The sequence below is a fragment of the Copadichromis virginalis genome, linkage group LG8 (assembly GCF_057382275.1).
Source record: "Copadichromis virginalis isolate Kocher_CV1m ecotype Utaka linkage group LG8, C_Virginalis_male_GT1.1, whole genome shotgun sequence".
Classification (NCBI taxonomy): Eukaryota; Metazoa; Chordata; class Actinopteri; order Cichliformes; family Cichlidae; genus Copadichromis; species Copadichromis virginalis.
Window position 1 is genome coordinate 16705611 of NC_140625.1, and position 18797 is coordinate 16724407.

An 18797-nucleotide genomic window follows, 5' to 3' on the forward strand; every position below is an offset into this window, starting at 1 on the left:
TAAGAGCAACGGGACCCACTTCAGTTATGAGAACACCATCAGCGGGGATGTGGACCCTCATGATGGCCTCGTAAGTCGTGAGAAGAGCATCCACCTGCATTTCTCCTGTGACTATCCTTTGACCCAGGCACTGTCTATGGATGTTGGTTATATGACATTGTGGTTGCTACTTTTCCAAAGGTACATAGCTCGCTGAACTTTATAGAAATCTCAGTGTTTGTCTTCACTACTAAATGACCATGTGAATCATTATCATTTTACCCTGTCTTTGTTTAATAAAAACATTGTTCTATTGTGCTTTTTGTACACCGACTCTGTCACCTCAATTTGTTTTGATCATTTCCAATTGCTATCTGCAATATGTTCTAATTGGTGGTTGAATGCTTTTATATGTAATTTCTTCTAGGCTGTATCACCCTATCTTTGTACTGCTGTTTACTTAAGAGTTAGAGTGCTTTTCTATTAATGCATTAACTGTGTATTCCCCTCATTTGTGTTACATATTTTTGTATATATTTTGCTACAGATTGCACACACACCTGACCACTTTATGAATTCCAAATCCTGAAAACATCTTGTTTTATCATGTTTTCCTGTAGCATTGTAAACAAGAGACTTGTATCTGGTCTGGGCCATTATCATTTAAGGATGATACCCTACTGGGACCCTGGCTTCCACTTCCCTTTGACCAGAAACAGAAATTTAGAAATGGAAATAGATGAAATATCACGATAGAATATGGGTAAAACGCGCATGCGCGGTGCCTTTGTTTTTCATACACACATGGCCAAAAAAGCACGGCCGCAACGGAGAATGAAGAGGTGGAAAGCGGATTGTTGAGTGAAATGGATGAACCAGAATTTTTTTTTTTTAAAATGGTGCAGCTTCACTGGTTTGGTGTTTGTCCGTCAGATACACAGCAAAGAACATTTTTTTGTAGAACATTCAAGGGGGCCATCATTATTGCTGTATTTGTCGGACTAAGGTGCTCGTAAATCTGGGAGTAATCTGGGTCCTAAACTCCGGCCCTTCAGGTCCCAAAGTCAAACAAACACTGCAGCATCACTGAGAGTTAAAAGCTGTCTAAATTCTTTCATCTTTAATAAAACGATTAGCATTGCTGCTTTATCAGGTGTAACTATGAAGTTTAACATACAGGCATCCATGAAAACAGAATTTATTACATTTAACGGAGTTAGAAGTTAGCAGGAAGTTAGCGGAAGTTAGCTCGCTAGTTTCGCTAGTTACACAAGCATGATATAGCATGTTCTGACCAGAGGTCGGTCGAGCATCCAAAAATTGTACTCAAGAGTAGCATTACTTTAAAATATTATTACTCAAGTAAAAGTGAAAAGTAGTCTTCAAAAACATTACTCAAGTAAGAGTAAAAAAGTACTTGGTGAAAAGACTACTCAAGTAGCGAGTAAATGTCTGATTTATTTTATAAATAAATGCTATCAGACAAACAAAAATAAATAAATATACAAATTTTAGTATTTTCAACAGGAAACAAAATTTTTTCCAAATTTCAGTTTTTCGCAACATCAAGCTTTTTTCACCAATGCCTACAGTAAATAATATAAGCAGTGCAAACAATTTCCAGTGACAAGATATGCTGTAAACTTTATATTCATTTTTGCTCCAAATGGCACAGCAGCCTCAGAGAAAACATTAGAACAAGGCAACTTCAACATATGTTCATACAAGGCAGCTCAGTTTACCATAAATTGTATGGGTGTTAGGGCTGGGCAAAACGATTATTTTCCTAATCGATGAATCTAGCGATTAATTTTTCGATGCATCGATTAATCTAACGATTCATTTTTCAATCCGATTCGATTTCGATTCGATTCGATTAACGATTTTTTCCCCATTATTTGACTTGTATAGCAATTTCACATTTATTAATTTATGTATATAAATGAAAAACACAAATCTATTCATTTGAAGACCTTTTAATAAAAAATAAAAAAATTGCAAAATAAAGTTGTAGAGGTCGTACAATCAATACAATAGAGATAGCATTTAACAAGAAATGAAATGTGCAAACATATATAAAATTAAGGAAAAGTTAACAAAACATTTCAAATAAATAGCAACAATGGTGTCTTTAAACAAACAAAATGTAATATTCACTTTGCTTTCTGCCAAAAAGTGCTCTTCCTTCACAAAACAAAATCCACAATAACATTGTACTACAATCTTCTGTTTTTAACAAAAAATTAAATGTTTTGCAAAACAAATATAACAAAGGAAATCATAGCAAAAAATTAATAATATACAAACAGCAGCAATGGCGTCTTTGAACAAATAATGAAATGACAAGTTTCCCCTAAGTAGGACTCTGTGACCAGACTTGTCCAAGCATCAGTGGTAAGGGAGATTTTGGATGTGGCTTTTTTTAGTTCATTCCTTAGTTTCTCCACTGAAGTTTCATACTTTCTCTCCATCATGCTTGTAAAATGACGCCTAGACGGCAGAGTGTAACCTGGTTGGAAAGTGGTCAGCATTTCTTTGAATCCCTCACCCACAGCAAGTGGTCTCTTGTCTTTTAAAATCATAGCTAAGACGCTCTCAGTAAGTACAGCCACCTCCTGGGGGGTGCATGGTGTACTTCTTCTCTGACAGTAGTCCTCCAGACTTTTCTGTTTATTCCTGAAATCATAAATCACACACAGCACACAGATGAATTCGAATAATTACAAAATAATTATATGGAAAGCATAATATCAAAATAATTTGATAAGGATCTGGTTGAGCTAGATAGATAGATACACACACACTGTTATGCCATGTGCTTTCATAGCATAACAGTAAGAGGTTAATAATAATCCCCAATGTTGAACATATGATATGCAGTAATCATGATGGCTGGAAAAGATAATGTTTAAACAGCCATAGCTGATGGCACCTTTACTGGTGCACTGCTTTCTAGTCATTAGATGGCATAACTTTGACTTATAAGATCAAGCTGGAGAAGCATAATGTATAAAAACAGCGTTCAAATAGGATGAAACACATTAAATTTGACAAATCAAGAGTTCATTGTCATTTTGCTTTTGCAAGCACTTTAACAATGTTGTAACAGTGTCCACGACGGCTATGTTTAGCAGGTGGTGCATTATCCTTGTTAACATTTCTCCTGCGGCCAATTCGCTGTCTCACATTTTTGTCTTTCGCCGATTCTGATAATCAGCCTGCGTGCATTCAGACTCATTTTGCCAGCATGGGCCACAAAAAAAAAAACAATAACAACAGCAGCTGCTATATGTTACTGCTCAGCAGCTTAAATGAGTTTTGCATTTACGGAGGTTGGGTGTTTATCTGTGTCTATGAGTGAGTGTACGTCTACGTGGGGGGGGGGGGGGGGGGGGGCGGTCTGGATGAATTAACGGGTAAAAACTAGCGTTAGTAAAAAAGTTGAAAACTTACGGTGGTTTGTCCTTTGCAGAAGCTGCTCCTGGATGCCGTCGTTTGAGGTGCTGGTGCATAGCCGTCGTGCTTTTATGATAGGCCATTTCCACCTCACAAAGCCGGCAAACGACTGAATCACTTCCTTTTCTGTTAAAATATCCCCATACTGTAGAACTGCGTGTTCGGGTGGAGTGATTTAAGTTGACTGCAACTGCCTCACTCATGATTCCGCTACTCGCTGCCGCCATGTCTTTTTTTGAAAGTGACGACGCATCGACGCAGATTTTTTTACGTCGACGTATTTTTTGCGTCGACGTAATCGATTACGTCGACGCGTTGTCCCAGCCCTAATGGGTGTGCATTTATTTCTGCATATTTAGCAAAAATGTGCAATTTCTTCACTCAGTGAAGTGATGGTTAAGCTTCAGCAGCAGTTTGCTCTCAAGGTTCTTTCTGTGAAGCTGTAACGGTTTAGCAGTGAACAGTGAACAGAGTCCTGCATGACTGAGAAGTCCTTCACAAGCTCCAGATGCATGAAGAGCTGTATTGATTTTGATCAACAGCTTCTTGATGTGAGGAACGCCATGCAATATATCCACACCTCCAGTGAATGGACATGAAAGGTACCTCTCCAGTTCCCCTGCTTCTGGCTTTCCTGACCCCATGGATCCATCATCTTAGTCTGTTAGGCTGCTGTTTGTGCTGGCCTCATCCAGCTCTGAGTCTAGGTGATGTCTGATGAAGTTGAGACCTGTGGAAAGATGTATGGTTTTCAAAAGAATTAGGTCTGGTCATTATAGTGCTGTATACACTGGCAAGCTGCAGATGTTTGGCAAGAAGATTTGATCACACTGGAGATGTTTTTTACTAACTCTTGTAGAAAAACAAAATCCTGTCATTCATATCCCGCACAAACGGTTTGCAATGAATTCCAGATTAAGTTTAAAATAAGAATGCGTGGAAGGCTAAGCAGTGCTAGCCAATAGATCCTCCTGTTTGGCTGTTACTCTGGGAAAAGACGAGAAAGACATTGATGGAAGCCATGACTGGAGCTGCGATGTAGCCTATATAATATTTATATTGTACGAACGTGATAATTATGTAATGACGTGATATTATATTGTTCAAACGTGAAAGGTATATTGTTAGAACAATATACTTTTCTATTTTTCTTTTGGCTGGGTGGCAGCTCTACGCTTCCGTATACGAGGCTTTTCAATGTGTCCTCACAAAATTGTGACGACTACAACAACCATGAAAAGGGTTGGATGGACATTGCTGCTCAATTGCAGCTGTCTGGTCAATGTTTTTCATTAGTAATTTAGCAAAGTTGATGGTGGTGGTGTGTGTGCGTCTGTAAGACAGAGAGAGGGAGAGCGAGAGACAGATTTTGTATGATAAGCTTCATGTTATGGATGCACAGTTTGAGCACTCAGGTCGCATCAGAGCATCAGGCCGTATAGTGTGAGACCCTGCATCGTGACCTATGAACTTTTAACCCTTGCGATTCAATTGTACAGTTTGAGCAGGAGCTGAATAACGCGACTCAAAAAAAAATCACACAGTGTTTGCCCAGCTTAATGCAGACTGTTTAAACTAAACAAGCTGCTTTTTCACATAATAAATCCTGCCAGCCCCAGTATTGACTTCTGTTTTAACAGTTAAAGCAGTAGAGACGAGCTGTTTGCATGCGTGTTGAACTCCAGCGTCATTAACCAGGCTAGCTGTTAGCTTATAGCTCACGCTAGCTAACCAGCGAGCAGTTAAAAGGACAGCCGAAGCTGCACAAAAAACCCACAAACTTGTCTCACTTTTCCACATAAAAGTTAACGTGAAGGTTCCTGATGGTTAGAGACAAATGCAGTTGCATGGTAGGATGTTGTAAACGGACCAAACTTCAGCCAGGAGAACAACTGAGATAATCCATCCACAATACGTAGTTAGTCATTAATTGTCAATGGAAAATTGTACTTAGTAGTCAGTATAATCTTTTAATAATATAAGTTTACATATGGTAGTGATAGGATGTGCGATCCTTAATAGTCTGCAAAAGCTTTGCGTGCATTCCAGAGTGCTCTGGCATTCACACCCACATCCTGGGCGCTTGGGAAAGGTCGTACCTTGTCTTATTGTTTTGCGGTAGGATTAACGTAGCTATGTCGGTTTTAGTCTAAATGCCCTTTTTTACATATAGATCAACTGTTGGATTTTCCAGACCAGCAGGTTAAGGGAAGTCGTTTATGGGGTCACACTCTGACACACACACGCACACACACATACATATACACCTCCACATTCCAATGTAAGGAAGAAACGCCCACTGAAGTATAAATAAAGACAAGGGCAGTCTCTCAGTGCGAGTCTCTGAGCCTCACTCTTGTGCGTGCGCTCTGGTGACTGCCCTTGCTAGCAAGAAAATCTGTGTGTTTCTCCTCTCTGATTCTCTGCTGAAGAAGTGTTTTAGAATATATCTCTTAACATTAATATACTGCAACAACATGGGAATAGAGCAGCTGTGATAGAATACAGCATTAATGAATGAATGGTACAGAAGTGGAGGAAGCAAGAAGAATGAGTTGAACAAAGTTTATCTGACTGCTTTGTTCCGCTTATTGTGCCTTATAATCCCATGCACTTTATGGTCCGAAAAATACGTATTTGACTTTTTTATTTGGCACATTGCAGTTTAATGTTGCAAAGCTCCTCTTTTTAACTTAGTGGATATTATAAATAGTTATGCTCATGATATGTCAGCCCATTTCTACTGGAAATGCCTTTTGGTTACACTTTCAGCAAGAAATTTGCATTTGCATTGTTAAATGTTTATATAGCTTTAATGCACATAAAAACAGCTGCTTATTTAAGTGAAAATAAATGGATGGGTTTTTTTTGTGCTACTAAAGTTTTGGAGTTGTATTTTGTCTCGCAGAAATTATATCGTCAGTTATATTGTTATCGCAAATTTTCAAATATATATCGTGATATATATATTTTTGGCCATATCGCCCTGCTCTAGTTCAGACGCAGGGAATTGATGAGCGGCAGATCTCCACTATTCTGGACTCTTGCTGGGCAACGCCTGTTAATCATGCCAGCTACCCCGTGCGCTGGGATCTGATCACCACACAGTAAAGACATTGTCTTAACTTTTCTTTTCTTTTCTTGTCTTTTGTGATGGGTGAACTTTAATCATCTTCTTATCATAACTAAGTTGTTTGCACATTAACACTGTAACTTTCACATTATGCTGTTAACTAGGTGTCCAGCAGATGGCACAGTAGAGCTGCTTCAAAACGGCCACCCTAGCCCGTTTCTCATTCAGGATGTTCACCTTTACCAACTATACCACTTTACCAAACGCGAGACAAGTACTCTTGGACTACGAGTGTGGATACTACTGTGGATGATGATGTTAAATGACAATGATAATAAAAACAATATGACAACCTAATTTAATTGAGGAATGTCTATTTATTTACAAATTTTAGCATAAATAAAATATTAATGTTGCATCTTTTAGCAATAAAAGGAAAATTTTCATTTTTGTCAATGTCTAGCTTTAGTAATGATTAAAAAAAAAACAATGTGACAACAATGAAACATTCATTTTGTCATCTTTTAGCAATAATAGAGAAACTGTTTTTAGTAGTCATAAAGTGAACAAGTTTTAATGTCATCTTTCAATGTCATCTGGAACCAGGTGTGTCCCAGTGGAAGGCTGTGGCTGCCAATATGATGAATTCTACTATAATGGCTTGGTAACAATAAATACATGGTGTACTTTGCTATTAACTTTGATCATTCTTTCTCCTTAAGTTAAATTTTCTCACACAGGCTGGCGAGTCCTTCTGGACAGACGGTTGCTCCCAGAGATGTGAATGTCACGCTCCAAATATACCTGTCAAATCATCCAGAAAGTGTGTACATCAGGATTGGACCCAATAAAACAGTAACGGTAAACACTAAGCACTAACACTATTTGGTGCCTGCCACCTGCACTCTCACCCTGAGCCATTTTTCACTTCCTGTGTCTATGACCTCTGCCTCTACACTCCAGCTAATGGCATGTTGTGTTCTGCTGTCTCAGCCTATGAGAAAACCTGCTCTGTTTTTGGGCTAGACATCCCTGAATGGCGCTCTGGTTTGCTGTGAAGTAAGTTTGTGCTGAACAATTAAGTAATGTCTTCATCATAGAGCTTGTCAGTTTTCTTTGAAAGATTGGCTTTCTTTTATTTGATTCTTGTCCCTATGCCTCTGTAGAGGAGTCCGACCCCTGTTAACAGCTGGACGCAGAAGGGGCGAGACCACCAGCAAGGAGTTTACATCTACAGGGAGGGTGTGGCTCAAGTGGTAGCATGGGTTTTCCAACACTTGGAAGGTTGTTTAACTCCAGATTCCTCCACTCCACATCCCAAAGTATCCTTGGGCAAGATACTAAATCCCAAGTTACTCCTCATGCATCCACTGTTGTGTGAGCCTGTGAATGTTTGAAAGCACGTAGGCATTGATAAAATGTGCTGTATGCACAAATTAATGTGTGGGTGATTGGGTGAATGAGACAGAAACAGATTTGAGTGCTGAGTAGAAAGATGCAATATAACTACCGGTCTGTTTACTACTTGTCAAAGCTACAGTTTTTTGAGAGGGGTGGGGGTTGTCACACATCAGTGTTACATATTTTAATGTTCATGGATGTTAAATTGCAAATATCTACAGCTAGCACAGCATTCGCAGCTAAATGTAAACGCACTACATTGTAAGCTCATAGTTTACATCTGTAAAAATGGAAGTGAACTGGATTCACTATTAAAATGTAAAATTTTTATTTTTGGGAAGCTCTTGAGATAAAATGATAGATAAAACATATTTACAATCATTTGGTAATCAACCCATTTTTAGCATTATTATGTGTTTTATACCATCATTAGGAAGAAGATTGCAACCGGTCAAGGACAGTACAGCATGAGAATGATCCCCTTCCAGGACCCTGGCTTCCGCTTCCCCTTCAGGAGTAACACAAACATAGAAATGGAAATAGATCAGAGGTTAAATGTGGAGGTGCAAACAGAAGGAGTGGATCAAAGCCAGATCTCCACCATTCGGGACTCCTGCTGGGCCACACCAGTCAACATGCCAAACTACCCCATCTGCCCATCTTGTTACTGCAGAGTAAGAGAAGTTCACCTTGTCTTAGTATACTTTATTAAAAACTTGAAAGAGTCAGCCCCAGACAGACCTCTCCTCGGTTTCTCCACCAATTCTTCCTCATAATGAATTCTGCTACTTTGCTTTATAATCTGGGATATTTAAATGTCTTCCAGGGGTCCCAATGAAGCTGATGGAACAGTAGAGCTGATTCAGAACGGCATCTCCACTGAGGCCTGATTCTCCTTCAGGATGTTCACTTTTACCAACTATTCATCCATTTACCTTCATTGCCGGGTCCACCTGTGTCTTTTGAGATACAATTGTACAGCTGTATGTACCAATGTTTTTAATTCGTATTGTTTTCATTTTTATTGGTTTTCATTCTTGTGTACAAATTTGAAACTGTTAAATCAGCAGAAGCCTATAAACATTTTTTTTCCCCCTCAGCGCTGTTACCTGGGCTACCACAGGCGAGTCCGGAGGGACACATCTTTTCATGACACTTCATCCATCTCACTTGGACCGCTTGTTCCAATTCCAGGGAGCAGAGGTACATTGAAGCTCTCATGTCTCCTCAACTGTACTCTTATAGATGACATAAAGTTTATGGACACATTAAATGTAACCTTTGGTTCTTCTCTTACTGACCCAGTGATCCAGTTAAGCAGTGGTCAAAGTCAGTTGACACCTCTGCTGGCCCTGCTAGCCAGTTTGATCCTAGCCAACATGCTGGTAACCCTGCTGGTCAAACAGCTTGCTCCTAAAACTCTGGTATAGAAACAAACCAAAACTCTGAAGATCAAAAATTATCCATATTTTTTTTTGTAATTATTCATTATTCAGTTACTTTTCACTGGTATTTTTCATCTAAGTGTTTTTTTTTCTTGAGGTGTGTTTCTGTACTTGTGGTAAGGTATCCAGTAAATTGGCTTTAAATCTAAATGACAAGATTAACCTGTTCTTGGTTTCTGTGTGCAGATTTTTATAATTAAATCTGTCACAATTAACATAATGATGTGTAATCAAGGGCAAATCAAAAGGACAGTTGGTTTCAGTCGGTTTCCCCAGCCTAAAAAGAGTGCCATTCAGACAACAATGACCTGTTCTTATTCTACTTATAATTATCTCCTGCCTATTTATTCCTCTATTTCTTGTAACTTCTACTGGTTTTTGCACTCTATATGAATGTCTCCCTTTTACTGCATTTTCCATAAATTCTTACTTTCTTTCCAAACTATACTTGTCCCTTCAGATTTCGACAACGGAATCTGAATATCAACATCTACTTTTTTAATAGCTTCTTTAGTCAACCTATCTGATCATTCATTACCCACAATACCTATATGAGCCAGAGTCCACATTATTAATATATTTTTTTTCACACAATCTATGATGAGCAAAAAGAACTTCATACAGAATTTGCTGGTGGCTACTTGTGTTTCCATTTTTAATGCTTAACAATGCTGACGATGAATCACTACAAATTATTATTTTTGAAATTCTACTGTCTTCCACCCATTCTAAAGCCAAATAATATTGTGCATAACTCTACTGCATATATATTCCAGAATGATAACTGCCACACTAGTTGCTTCAGTTTTTGGATCTTTCAATCCATCTGTAAATAGTCACTGTACTTGTTCTGCACTTGATTATAAAATTCTTGACAAATATCTGTTGTCATTTTTCTCTTCTTAATATCCGATAATGATCTATCTATTTTAATGTATTTCCATGTAGGCCTTAAACCCACCCAACCCACCCAAAACTATTTTTAAAATCTTTTCCTCTTTCCCAACACTTTCCTAACAGGATGATTTTTATTATGACCTTTCAAATTTATCCAATCGTTAACCATTAACTGTTGCCTTCTAATATATAGTGGTATTTCTCCTGATTCGACTTCAGGGCAATTTTTTCCTTCTTCTTCTTCTTCTTCTTCTTCTTCTTCTGACTTTTATTGGCGGTTGGCAAACAACAAAATGGTGCATTACCACCACCAACTGGTATGGAGCGTGGACTGGAACGTCGATAAAAAAAAACTAAAAAAAAAACCCTCAAATCCTCCCAAACAATTTAGTGTCTTTTGCAAACTGTAATAAGGCCTGTTAACTTTCACTTCTTGACTACTTTTGCAGTAATTCAATAAGATCCAGTTTCATTTTTATGCTGCTGAGGTTTTGGGTCAGTTGTCTTCTCTCCACCTGATACTTCTGACAGTGTAATATAACATGTTCTATAGTTTCCTCTTCTCCACAGTAGCCACATTTCCCTGTATAATGTTTCCCTATCATGAATACTGTAGTGTTCAAACCAGTATGTGCAAATCCTATTCTATTTTTTTTGTTTTTTTGTTGTTGTTTTTTTGTTGTTGTTTTTGCCTGTCCCGTTAGGCTCTTTTGCCATCAGAATTATTGCCTAAAGGCGAAGAAAGATGCCCAACGGATTTACTTTACCAAATGGACCATCCCAGCCTTGCCGTAATGGTCTATTTGATTCACCTTTTATTGTTTATTTTATTTTATTTTCACTTGCTAAATACGGGACAGACTTGACTGGGGAAAAGAAAGGGGAGAAAAAAAGAGGGAAAGAAAAACAGCGGGGAAGAGGGACGGGGGAGAGGGGCAAAAAACAAAAACCAACAAAATAAGCAGACAAAAAATACATATATCAATCACCTGGATCACCTGTTGAGAAAGAAAAAAGAGAAAACAAGCAGAAGGAAAAAAAAAGAGCAACATAATAAACAACATCACGATGATCTATGGGAATATAACAGTAAATACTAAATATTGTCCAGCACGTAAGATCGACAGCGCACAGTGTGCTTTGAGATAGGAGCCAAAAAGGGTGTAGTTTGTGTGTGTGAGCACCCGTGTGTACACCTGTGAGCATGAGCGCGCTTGTATTTAAATGATCTGCTAGAGGGTGTGGGGGAGCCACAGCCCCGTCCTCCAGGGCATGAAGCAGGTATGGAGGAGATCAAAACTCCAGACATCCAGAGGCCCTCAGAACACAAGAGACCAAGGAAGACCAACAGAGGGGCAGCTGCGCCACTGTCCCGGAAAGAGCTGAGGAGAGCCCCAGATGAGAGGTCACTCAGCAGCTGCGGAGCAGAAGCCAGGGGGAGTTGCAGTGACGTGCCCGTGAGCTCGGCCGGCAGCCAGCTGTGCCTGAGTGACCGAGCCCCAGGCCGAGAGGCTGAGGGCACCCCACCCCCGAAGTGGCCCGAGCGAGCCCCAGGCTCCAGGCCCCGACAAGCAGCCACCAAGGAGTGAGCCGGTGTGTACCTGGACGCCCACCCCCGGACACAAAGAACCACCAACACACCGATGTCTGAGGGCGTCTGCCACTGGCAGGGGAAGTGGTGGGGGAGATAGTCCTCCATACATTGGAGGGCCTGAGATGTCCCCAGAGAGGTGGCGTCTGATACCCAACCTGACATATAGACACAGACATACAGGCACACACAGATACAGACATCCATTCCCACCCTCATGCTCTCATATGCAATTACTCAACACTCACCCAACGTGGAGACAGACATGAAGAGACGCTGTACACACAATCACACTCCCCAAGCTTACTCTATACCCCAGGTCTAGGTACCCTTGTCCCTGGAGGGGGAAACTGCACCCAGACCCAGGTAGTGTTACCCTTTTCCCTGCGGTGGGGAGAAGCAGACCGCCCCGACTCGGCAGCAGCAGGGAGGCCCCACATTCCAGACCCCAATCGGACGGCCAACTCCTCCTCCCAGACCCCCCGCTCCAACAGTTCGCAGAGAACGGGGGTGTGTGAAGACTCCAAACCTCCCTCCGCCCGCTCATATGTAGTGTTGATGCATGTGTGTTCTAAGGTGCATTTAAAACCCAGGAGGGCATGGAGCTACCTGCCAGAGAGCAGCAGGTAAGCGCATAGCCCCTCCTGATGGCCCTCAATGTCTACATGTATTTAAAATTGAGAGGTGGGCAACGACGCCAGGGGTGAGGTTGTACACCCTGATGGTCTTTTGGATTCCGTGTAGCGTGCCCACCCCCAAGGTCCTATGTGTATGTGTTATGAGAGTGTGAGTAATGTCTAAGTTGTGGGATAAAATTGAGGCACAGGCAGCCAGAAGGGGACAGAGGGGGGGGATGCCTCCCCTGCACCCTGGTGACACACCTTTACCCCAAGGCCCTGCATGTGTGGGTGATTGTGGTGGAGCGGGAAGAGGGAGGCAGCTGGAGATGGGGAGGGAAGGAAGGGAGGGGCAAGTGACCCCTCCCTGGGGCCAGCTCCCCCGCTGACCCCAATAGGCACCCCCATACTCTGCAACCCACGAGGGAAAGGGGGCCCAGGCCCATCCAGACCGGGGCCCAGTTCAGCAGCGCCGCCTGGCCCCACAGAGCCCGGGACAGCCCACCCAACCCCACCACAGAGAAAACTGCACCCACCCCGTCATACACTCATCTTCCAGACTACACAAGACGATAGACGGCCAGGCTGAGATCTTCCTCCACCTCTCCTTTATCTCCCCCTCCTGCAGAGTGAGTTCCTGAAGAGAGAAGACCACCTGCAAGATGTAACAGCCTCCCCCACCAGTTGAAGAGCCCCCCAGGTGGCTCGATGCACTGGCGGCACCCGATGCCAGGGCTGGGCCCCCATACACCCACCCGCCCACAACCCCGGCAACACACCAACCAGGACCCAAGCCCCCAAGGCTCAGCCAGGGCCCCAGCCCAGAGACGGAGCACCCCCAGAACCTCACGCCTGTCCCAGACCCACCCAGGGGCAGCCAGGCTACCAGGTCAGTAACCCACATCCGTCAGCACAGACCCTCCCCTAGCCCCGCTGCACGCAGCCACGAGGAAACTGTCACCTAAGAGCCAACAGAGCCCTTAATAGGCCATGACCGCAACCCCGGGTTGAGCCCTCCAAGGAAGATGGTCCTGGGGAATCCCCCGACGCCCCAAGCCTGTCCCTACCCCCACACCAATCACAACAGTGAAGGTGGGACCAAACTATGACCCCCCCACCCCCACTAGGTGATGGAGCTGATCAAAGGAGCCCAGAGCAATTGATCTGATGTGGTGGCAGAGGCTGTATCAAGACTAATGTAATCTAATAGATAATTTCTATATTGGTTAAAATTAAGATTATTTTTATTTTTCCAGTTCATGAGGACTGTTTTCTTGGCTATGCATAGGGCAGTGAAAACCATATGGGCTATATTCTTTTCTGTAGTGACATTATCTAAGCTGCCCAACAAACACACTAAAGGGGAAGTTGGAATGTTACATTTCAGACACTTTGATAAGTCTTCACATATCTCGCGCCAAAACTTTTGAACTGGTGGACAGAACCAAAGAGCGTGGATATAATTGTCCGGTGAATTGGTTTGGCAGTGTGAGCAGTTGTTGGTAGACGTAAAGCCCATCTTGAACATCCGATGACCTGTATAGTGCACTCTATGTAGTATTTTGTATTGAATTAATTGAAGACTGGGATTTCTAATTAGATGAAAGGTTTTTAAGCAAATCCGCTTCCCATTTTGCAATAGGAAGTGATATTGATTCATCTCTTTTAGAAAGCATTCTGTATATTTTGGAAAGTGATTTTGGGGTTTTAAGAGTAAGAAATTGAACCACACTTGGTGGTGTTTGTAGTTCAACTTGACCCGGTTTAAATTTCTTTTTTACTATGGATTTAATTTGTTGATATTCTAAAAATCTTTTCTTGTTGATCCCATATTGTGTAACTAGTCTGTCAAATGGAATAAATTCTGTTCCTTCTAATATATGTTTTAAGTATTTGAATCCTTTACCACTCCAATCTGGAAAGTTTATCATATTATTGTTTTGTAATATGCAGTGTTGGGTAAGTTACTTTAAATTAGTAACTTAGTTACATTACTAGTTACTCCTATCAAAAGTAACTCAGTTACTTCAAGTTACTAGTTACTTTTAAAGTAACTAGTTACTAGGGAAAGTAACTTTGGTTTTACCCAGAATTTTCTTATTAATGTGTTGCTTCCCTAACTGGATACCCAGCAAGGATGCCAGTCTTCTAGCTTGCTTACATGTTAGCACTATCCTTCCACAAGTACACTGTGCCACCTAATGGCCTGAACCTAAAATGGTTAAAATGGCAGTGTAGTAGTGCGAGTGCAAGTTAATGATGAAATGAATGAAACTAAATTAGAAATTAACAAAGTTTGTTTTATGTGTCACTTTTTTATCTGTCTGTTTTAATTAATTTCTATTGTTTCAACCCTCTACAAATGCAATCACATCATTTTGGGTTTGTTACAGCAGTGTTATAAATCTAATCATTGTATGTAGTATCACTAGGAAGAAGCAGTGGATCACAAAACACAACATACAGTGTGTTGAAACTTTTGAAAGATATTTATTTTTGCCATTTAAATGGACAGAAAGTATGCTTTTAGCAGTGCCAACATTAAACTGTACCTCAGACCATTTAGGAGCTGTAGGTATCAAAGTAGGTATCAAAGTGCAAAAAATGTAGTGCAAAAATGATTTAACATAAACACGGTGAGGTTTGTCCATTCTTTGTAAAGTTAACTGAACTCAACTTTGTAAACTTAACTGCTGAATTGCACCAACTGGAGACCTCATGTTCAGTAATAAAAGTATTTTCAGAGAAAGAGAAGAGAAATAAAATTAATTATAAGTATTTTCAGCCCCACAAACAGAAATAAAATAAATAATAAGTATTTTCAGCTTCATAAACAGTCAAACCAAAATAATATTTCCTCCATACAGGCCATGTAGATAAATAAAATATAGTGGTATTTTAAGTGCTTCAGAAGCCCAAGTTTCACTTGGAAATATTAACCTACTTTACCTTGTAGAGCACAACTGAAGGCAACACATCATCATCATATGAGCACTACTCAACTTTGGTTCCATCAAACCAACAATTGTACCTCAAGAGGAGAAGCTTCCCAAACTTATGATCAGACAACTTGTTCCTCTTTGGAGTGAGAATCAGGTTTCCCAGGCTGAAAAGCCTTTCAACTGGGGCACTTGAAGGAGTGGCTGCATTAAGTTTAAGAGAGAGTTTCTTTATCATCGGGAAATGATTCAGAGAGTCTAACCCTGTTGCTCCTGATTTGAGGTACTCGGCTACCTCACCTTCAGCAGTGGCATATATGTCCTCATTCTCTTCAAAGGAGAAGAACTCATCCTCTTTGCTATAACCCGGGTGCTGTGTTGTGTTGGTGACGCTGGTACCTGGTTGTAGCTGATCTTGCTCAGGGAGAAGTTTTCGACACTCTACCAGCAGACATGCCTTTGCGAGGTCCTTCCGCGCCTGGTCATGTAACCAACGAAGCTTAAATTTTAGTAGTGTCACAGCAGCCAGCAAAGCATCTTCCCTTCCAAGGACATGTGCAAACCTTGTTTTGACTGCCTGTAATAATGACACAGTAAAAGTGCAAAAAACATTTTGCATGAGAAAGTATGCATTGTTTCAACATTAAATTAATTAAACATTAAAAACATGCTGTAGTTTTATATAGAATGTATTTTAATTTGTAAATAGTGTGTATTTTACTATGTTGTATTTATTTTATTTATTTATTGGGGTTAAGTATCTGTAACTGTAACAGCATTCACTTGCATGTGACACAACAGCACAGCACAATATAAAAAGCAATTGAGTAATACATTTCATTAAAGATAAACACAAATGAAAATATCATCTCTTACCTGGACAACTGTATCTGGTAGCCCAACAATAATTTGCAGACCATTTTTTATAGCCAGAGTCTTGGTCATCAGCGATTCCAGTGTGGGTATGAGTGTGTCATAAAAACAATGGTCTTCTCCTTGAAGAATGTCCAGTGCCACAGTAAGTGGTTTCATGACTGCACAGTACTCTCTGATACACTGATGCTCCCTCTCATTGAATCATTTCAACTGTAATGTGGATGAGATTGTGTTCAGCTCCACCAAAGGTATCTTTGAAATTCTCTCCAGAGTATAATAGAACGAGTTCCACCTTGTTGTGCAAGGTACTAGTAGCTTCTTTGTAATAATGTCTTCCACAATCTCAGCAGCCACTGTGGAACGACTGGCCTTGTTCCACAGCCCTGCACATTTTGTGGTGGCACTTCTGTAGATGGTTTTTGTTGCAGCTTCAGACAATAGCCACTTCTCCACATCAGTGCAAGAGATAAGATTCATTGTGTACGATGCACATCTCTGATGTGGCGGTAAAGAAATTGCATCATCAACATTATCAGCACCATTCTGCAGCACATCCCCAATCGAAACAAAAGTCACCTCATCCTCCTCATATTCAGAGTCATCTGACTCAGGTGGTGGCTGGTACACTTTAAAAGCCTTGACAAAATTGGAGCCATTATCCGTTACAGTTGATGTGATTTTAAACGATAGGCCATGAGATGAGTTAATGTTGTCCAGCTCAGATGCAATACTGTCATACGTATGTCGACCCATAAATCGCCTGCATGCCAGCGCTGCTTTCTCACGTTTCATGTTTTGTGCATTTATCTAATGCGCGGTCACACCAAGAAAACTTTTATTATGCACAGTCCAAATGTCTGCTGTTGTGGAGATGTATTCTACCATGTCAAGTGTATTTTTGAGCTCTGACTCCATGTTGGCATATTCTTGGTCTAGGAAACTGGAAAATGTCTTTCTGGATAGTGCCTTCCCAGCTCTCCCTCGCACAGGTATATGACTAATCAGTTGTCTGAAAGCATGGGACTCAACCGTTGAGATGGGTTTCATGTCTTCAACAACATACCTGGCAATCAGCCTGTGTAGCTGGGGCTGGGTGATGGACTGTGCAGCAGGCTGTCCGAAATCAAGCTTTCGTTGTTTTGCTGGAATAGCGTCAACGGAGCTAAAGTCACCGACGTTGCCTTCGGGTTCTTTTTCAACTAACTTGGTAGATGCATGCTGTTTCTGAAGATGTTTCATCAGATTAGAATTGCTAGTCTTTGATGTCGAAAGAGTTTTAGAACCTCCACAGAGAGTACAGTTCACGACAATATTCCTGTCTTTTACCATCAGAAAGGAGAAATAATGTGAATATTTCCAGGAGAGAAAACCCATGCCTGGACCATCTTTGACTGCCGCCATGATTGTAGCTTTCGTCACAGTGTGATGTGCGCTTTTTATGTCCAACATGGAAACTGCAGTCGTGGTGCTTTCCTTTGTACTCGGGCCTCGGAAATTCTGCTTTCCCAGTAGGAAGTCAGACTGCAGATGAGCTGCATATGTGTTTAGTAGTAATTTGTTTTTGTAGAGGGCTAGCAAAACAACTGTTTTCGAGGGCGTCGCCATATTGGAATCCAGACTTCTCCGACGAGGCTAACCAGAATGCCGTTTACTCAAGTGTGACATTATTCCCAGGTTCGTGTTCCGATTTCCGAGGTAAGTCGAACGCAACACACGAAGTAACGAATAACGACCCTATCTAAATCCCAGTAACGAGTAACGTGTTCCTGATTTTGGCATAATAACTAGTTACCGTGCTCGTTACCGCAATAATAACGTAGTTACTGTAACGCGTTACTGTCATGGTCTCCGTGCCTGCCCGGTCGGCCCCACAAGGCTACAATTGCTGTTGCTGTTTTCTCCCTCTCTGCCTGGGCGGAGCTCACTGTGGGCTCCCGCCCTTGGCCCACACACACACCTGACAACACTCACCCATCATCACCGGGAGCACTATTTGAGGCTGGAACACAGATCCTCTCGTCGCTGGATGATTGTACCCCTAACGTTAGTGTTCTCACAGCTCTTGTGCTTCATATCCGTGACTTGTGATTAGTTGGTGACCTGCCTTCTCGTCTGCTTCAGATCCCCCCCCCCGGACCTGCGACCTCCCTGCTGCGGGAAAGTGTGTGAGTGTGAGAGAAGAAGACGTGAGCGAGTTACCCTGTGATTTCCCCCCCGGAGTTTTGGATCCCTTCACTGTACATATATTGCACTGCACTGTAAATAAACCACACCTTGGAGATACCTTACCGCTCTGCGCTTGAATCCCTGTACCAGATCGTGACAGAATCATCCAGCCACGGAAATGGATTCAGCAGACCCAGCGGTCTCGACTCCCACCCTCGCCACTTTGGCCGCGATGCTGGCACGCCACGAGCAGATGTTCATTCACCTTCGAGCAGAGCTCGCGAACCTCACACAGGCCGTGGCTCGGCTAACACCGCTACCGGCCGCTCCTCTGGTCGCCGCTCCTCCGTTGGAGGC

At 41.6% G+C, this 18797-nt stretch overlaps 1 protein-coding gene, 1 long non-coding RNA gene and 1 pseudogene across 4 annotated transcripts in view; 1 reads left to right on the forward strand and 2 right to left on the reverse strand.

Annotated features, from left to right (window-relative positions):
* The window catches only part of LOC146703118 (alpha-tectorin-like), a 28967-nt gene extending 28661 nt beyond the window's left edge, over positions 1-306 (forward strand). For all 3 annotated transcript variants that reach the window (XM_085466241.1, XM_085466243.1, XM_085466242.1), the window contains one exon: positions 5-306. In XM_085466241.1, the coding sequence (XP_085322367.1) occupies positions 5-196 (192 nt within the window). In that variant the 3' untranslated portion in view covers positions 197-306. The remainder of the gene's footprint in view (positions 1-4) is intronic.
* A 1633-nt stretch (positions 307-1939) lies between these two features.
* LOC146703119 (uncharacterized) lies at positions 1940-3759 on the reverse strand. The gene is made up of 2 exons (XR_014921963.1): positions 3433-3759; positions 1940-2655 (listed from the first exon to the last, which is right to left on the reverse strand). It is a non-coding gene; the product is annotated as an uncharacterized LOC146703119 (long non-coding RNA).
* Positions 3760-15453: 11694 nt separating this feature from the next.
* LOC146703120 (uncharacterized) lies at positions 15454-17675 on the reverse strand (annotated as a pseudogene).
* Positions 17676-18797: the final 1122 nt, after the last annotated feature.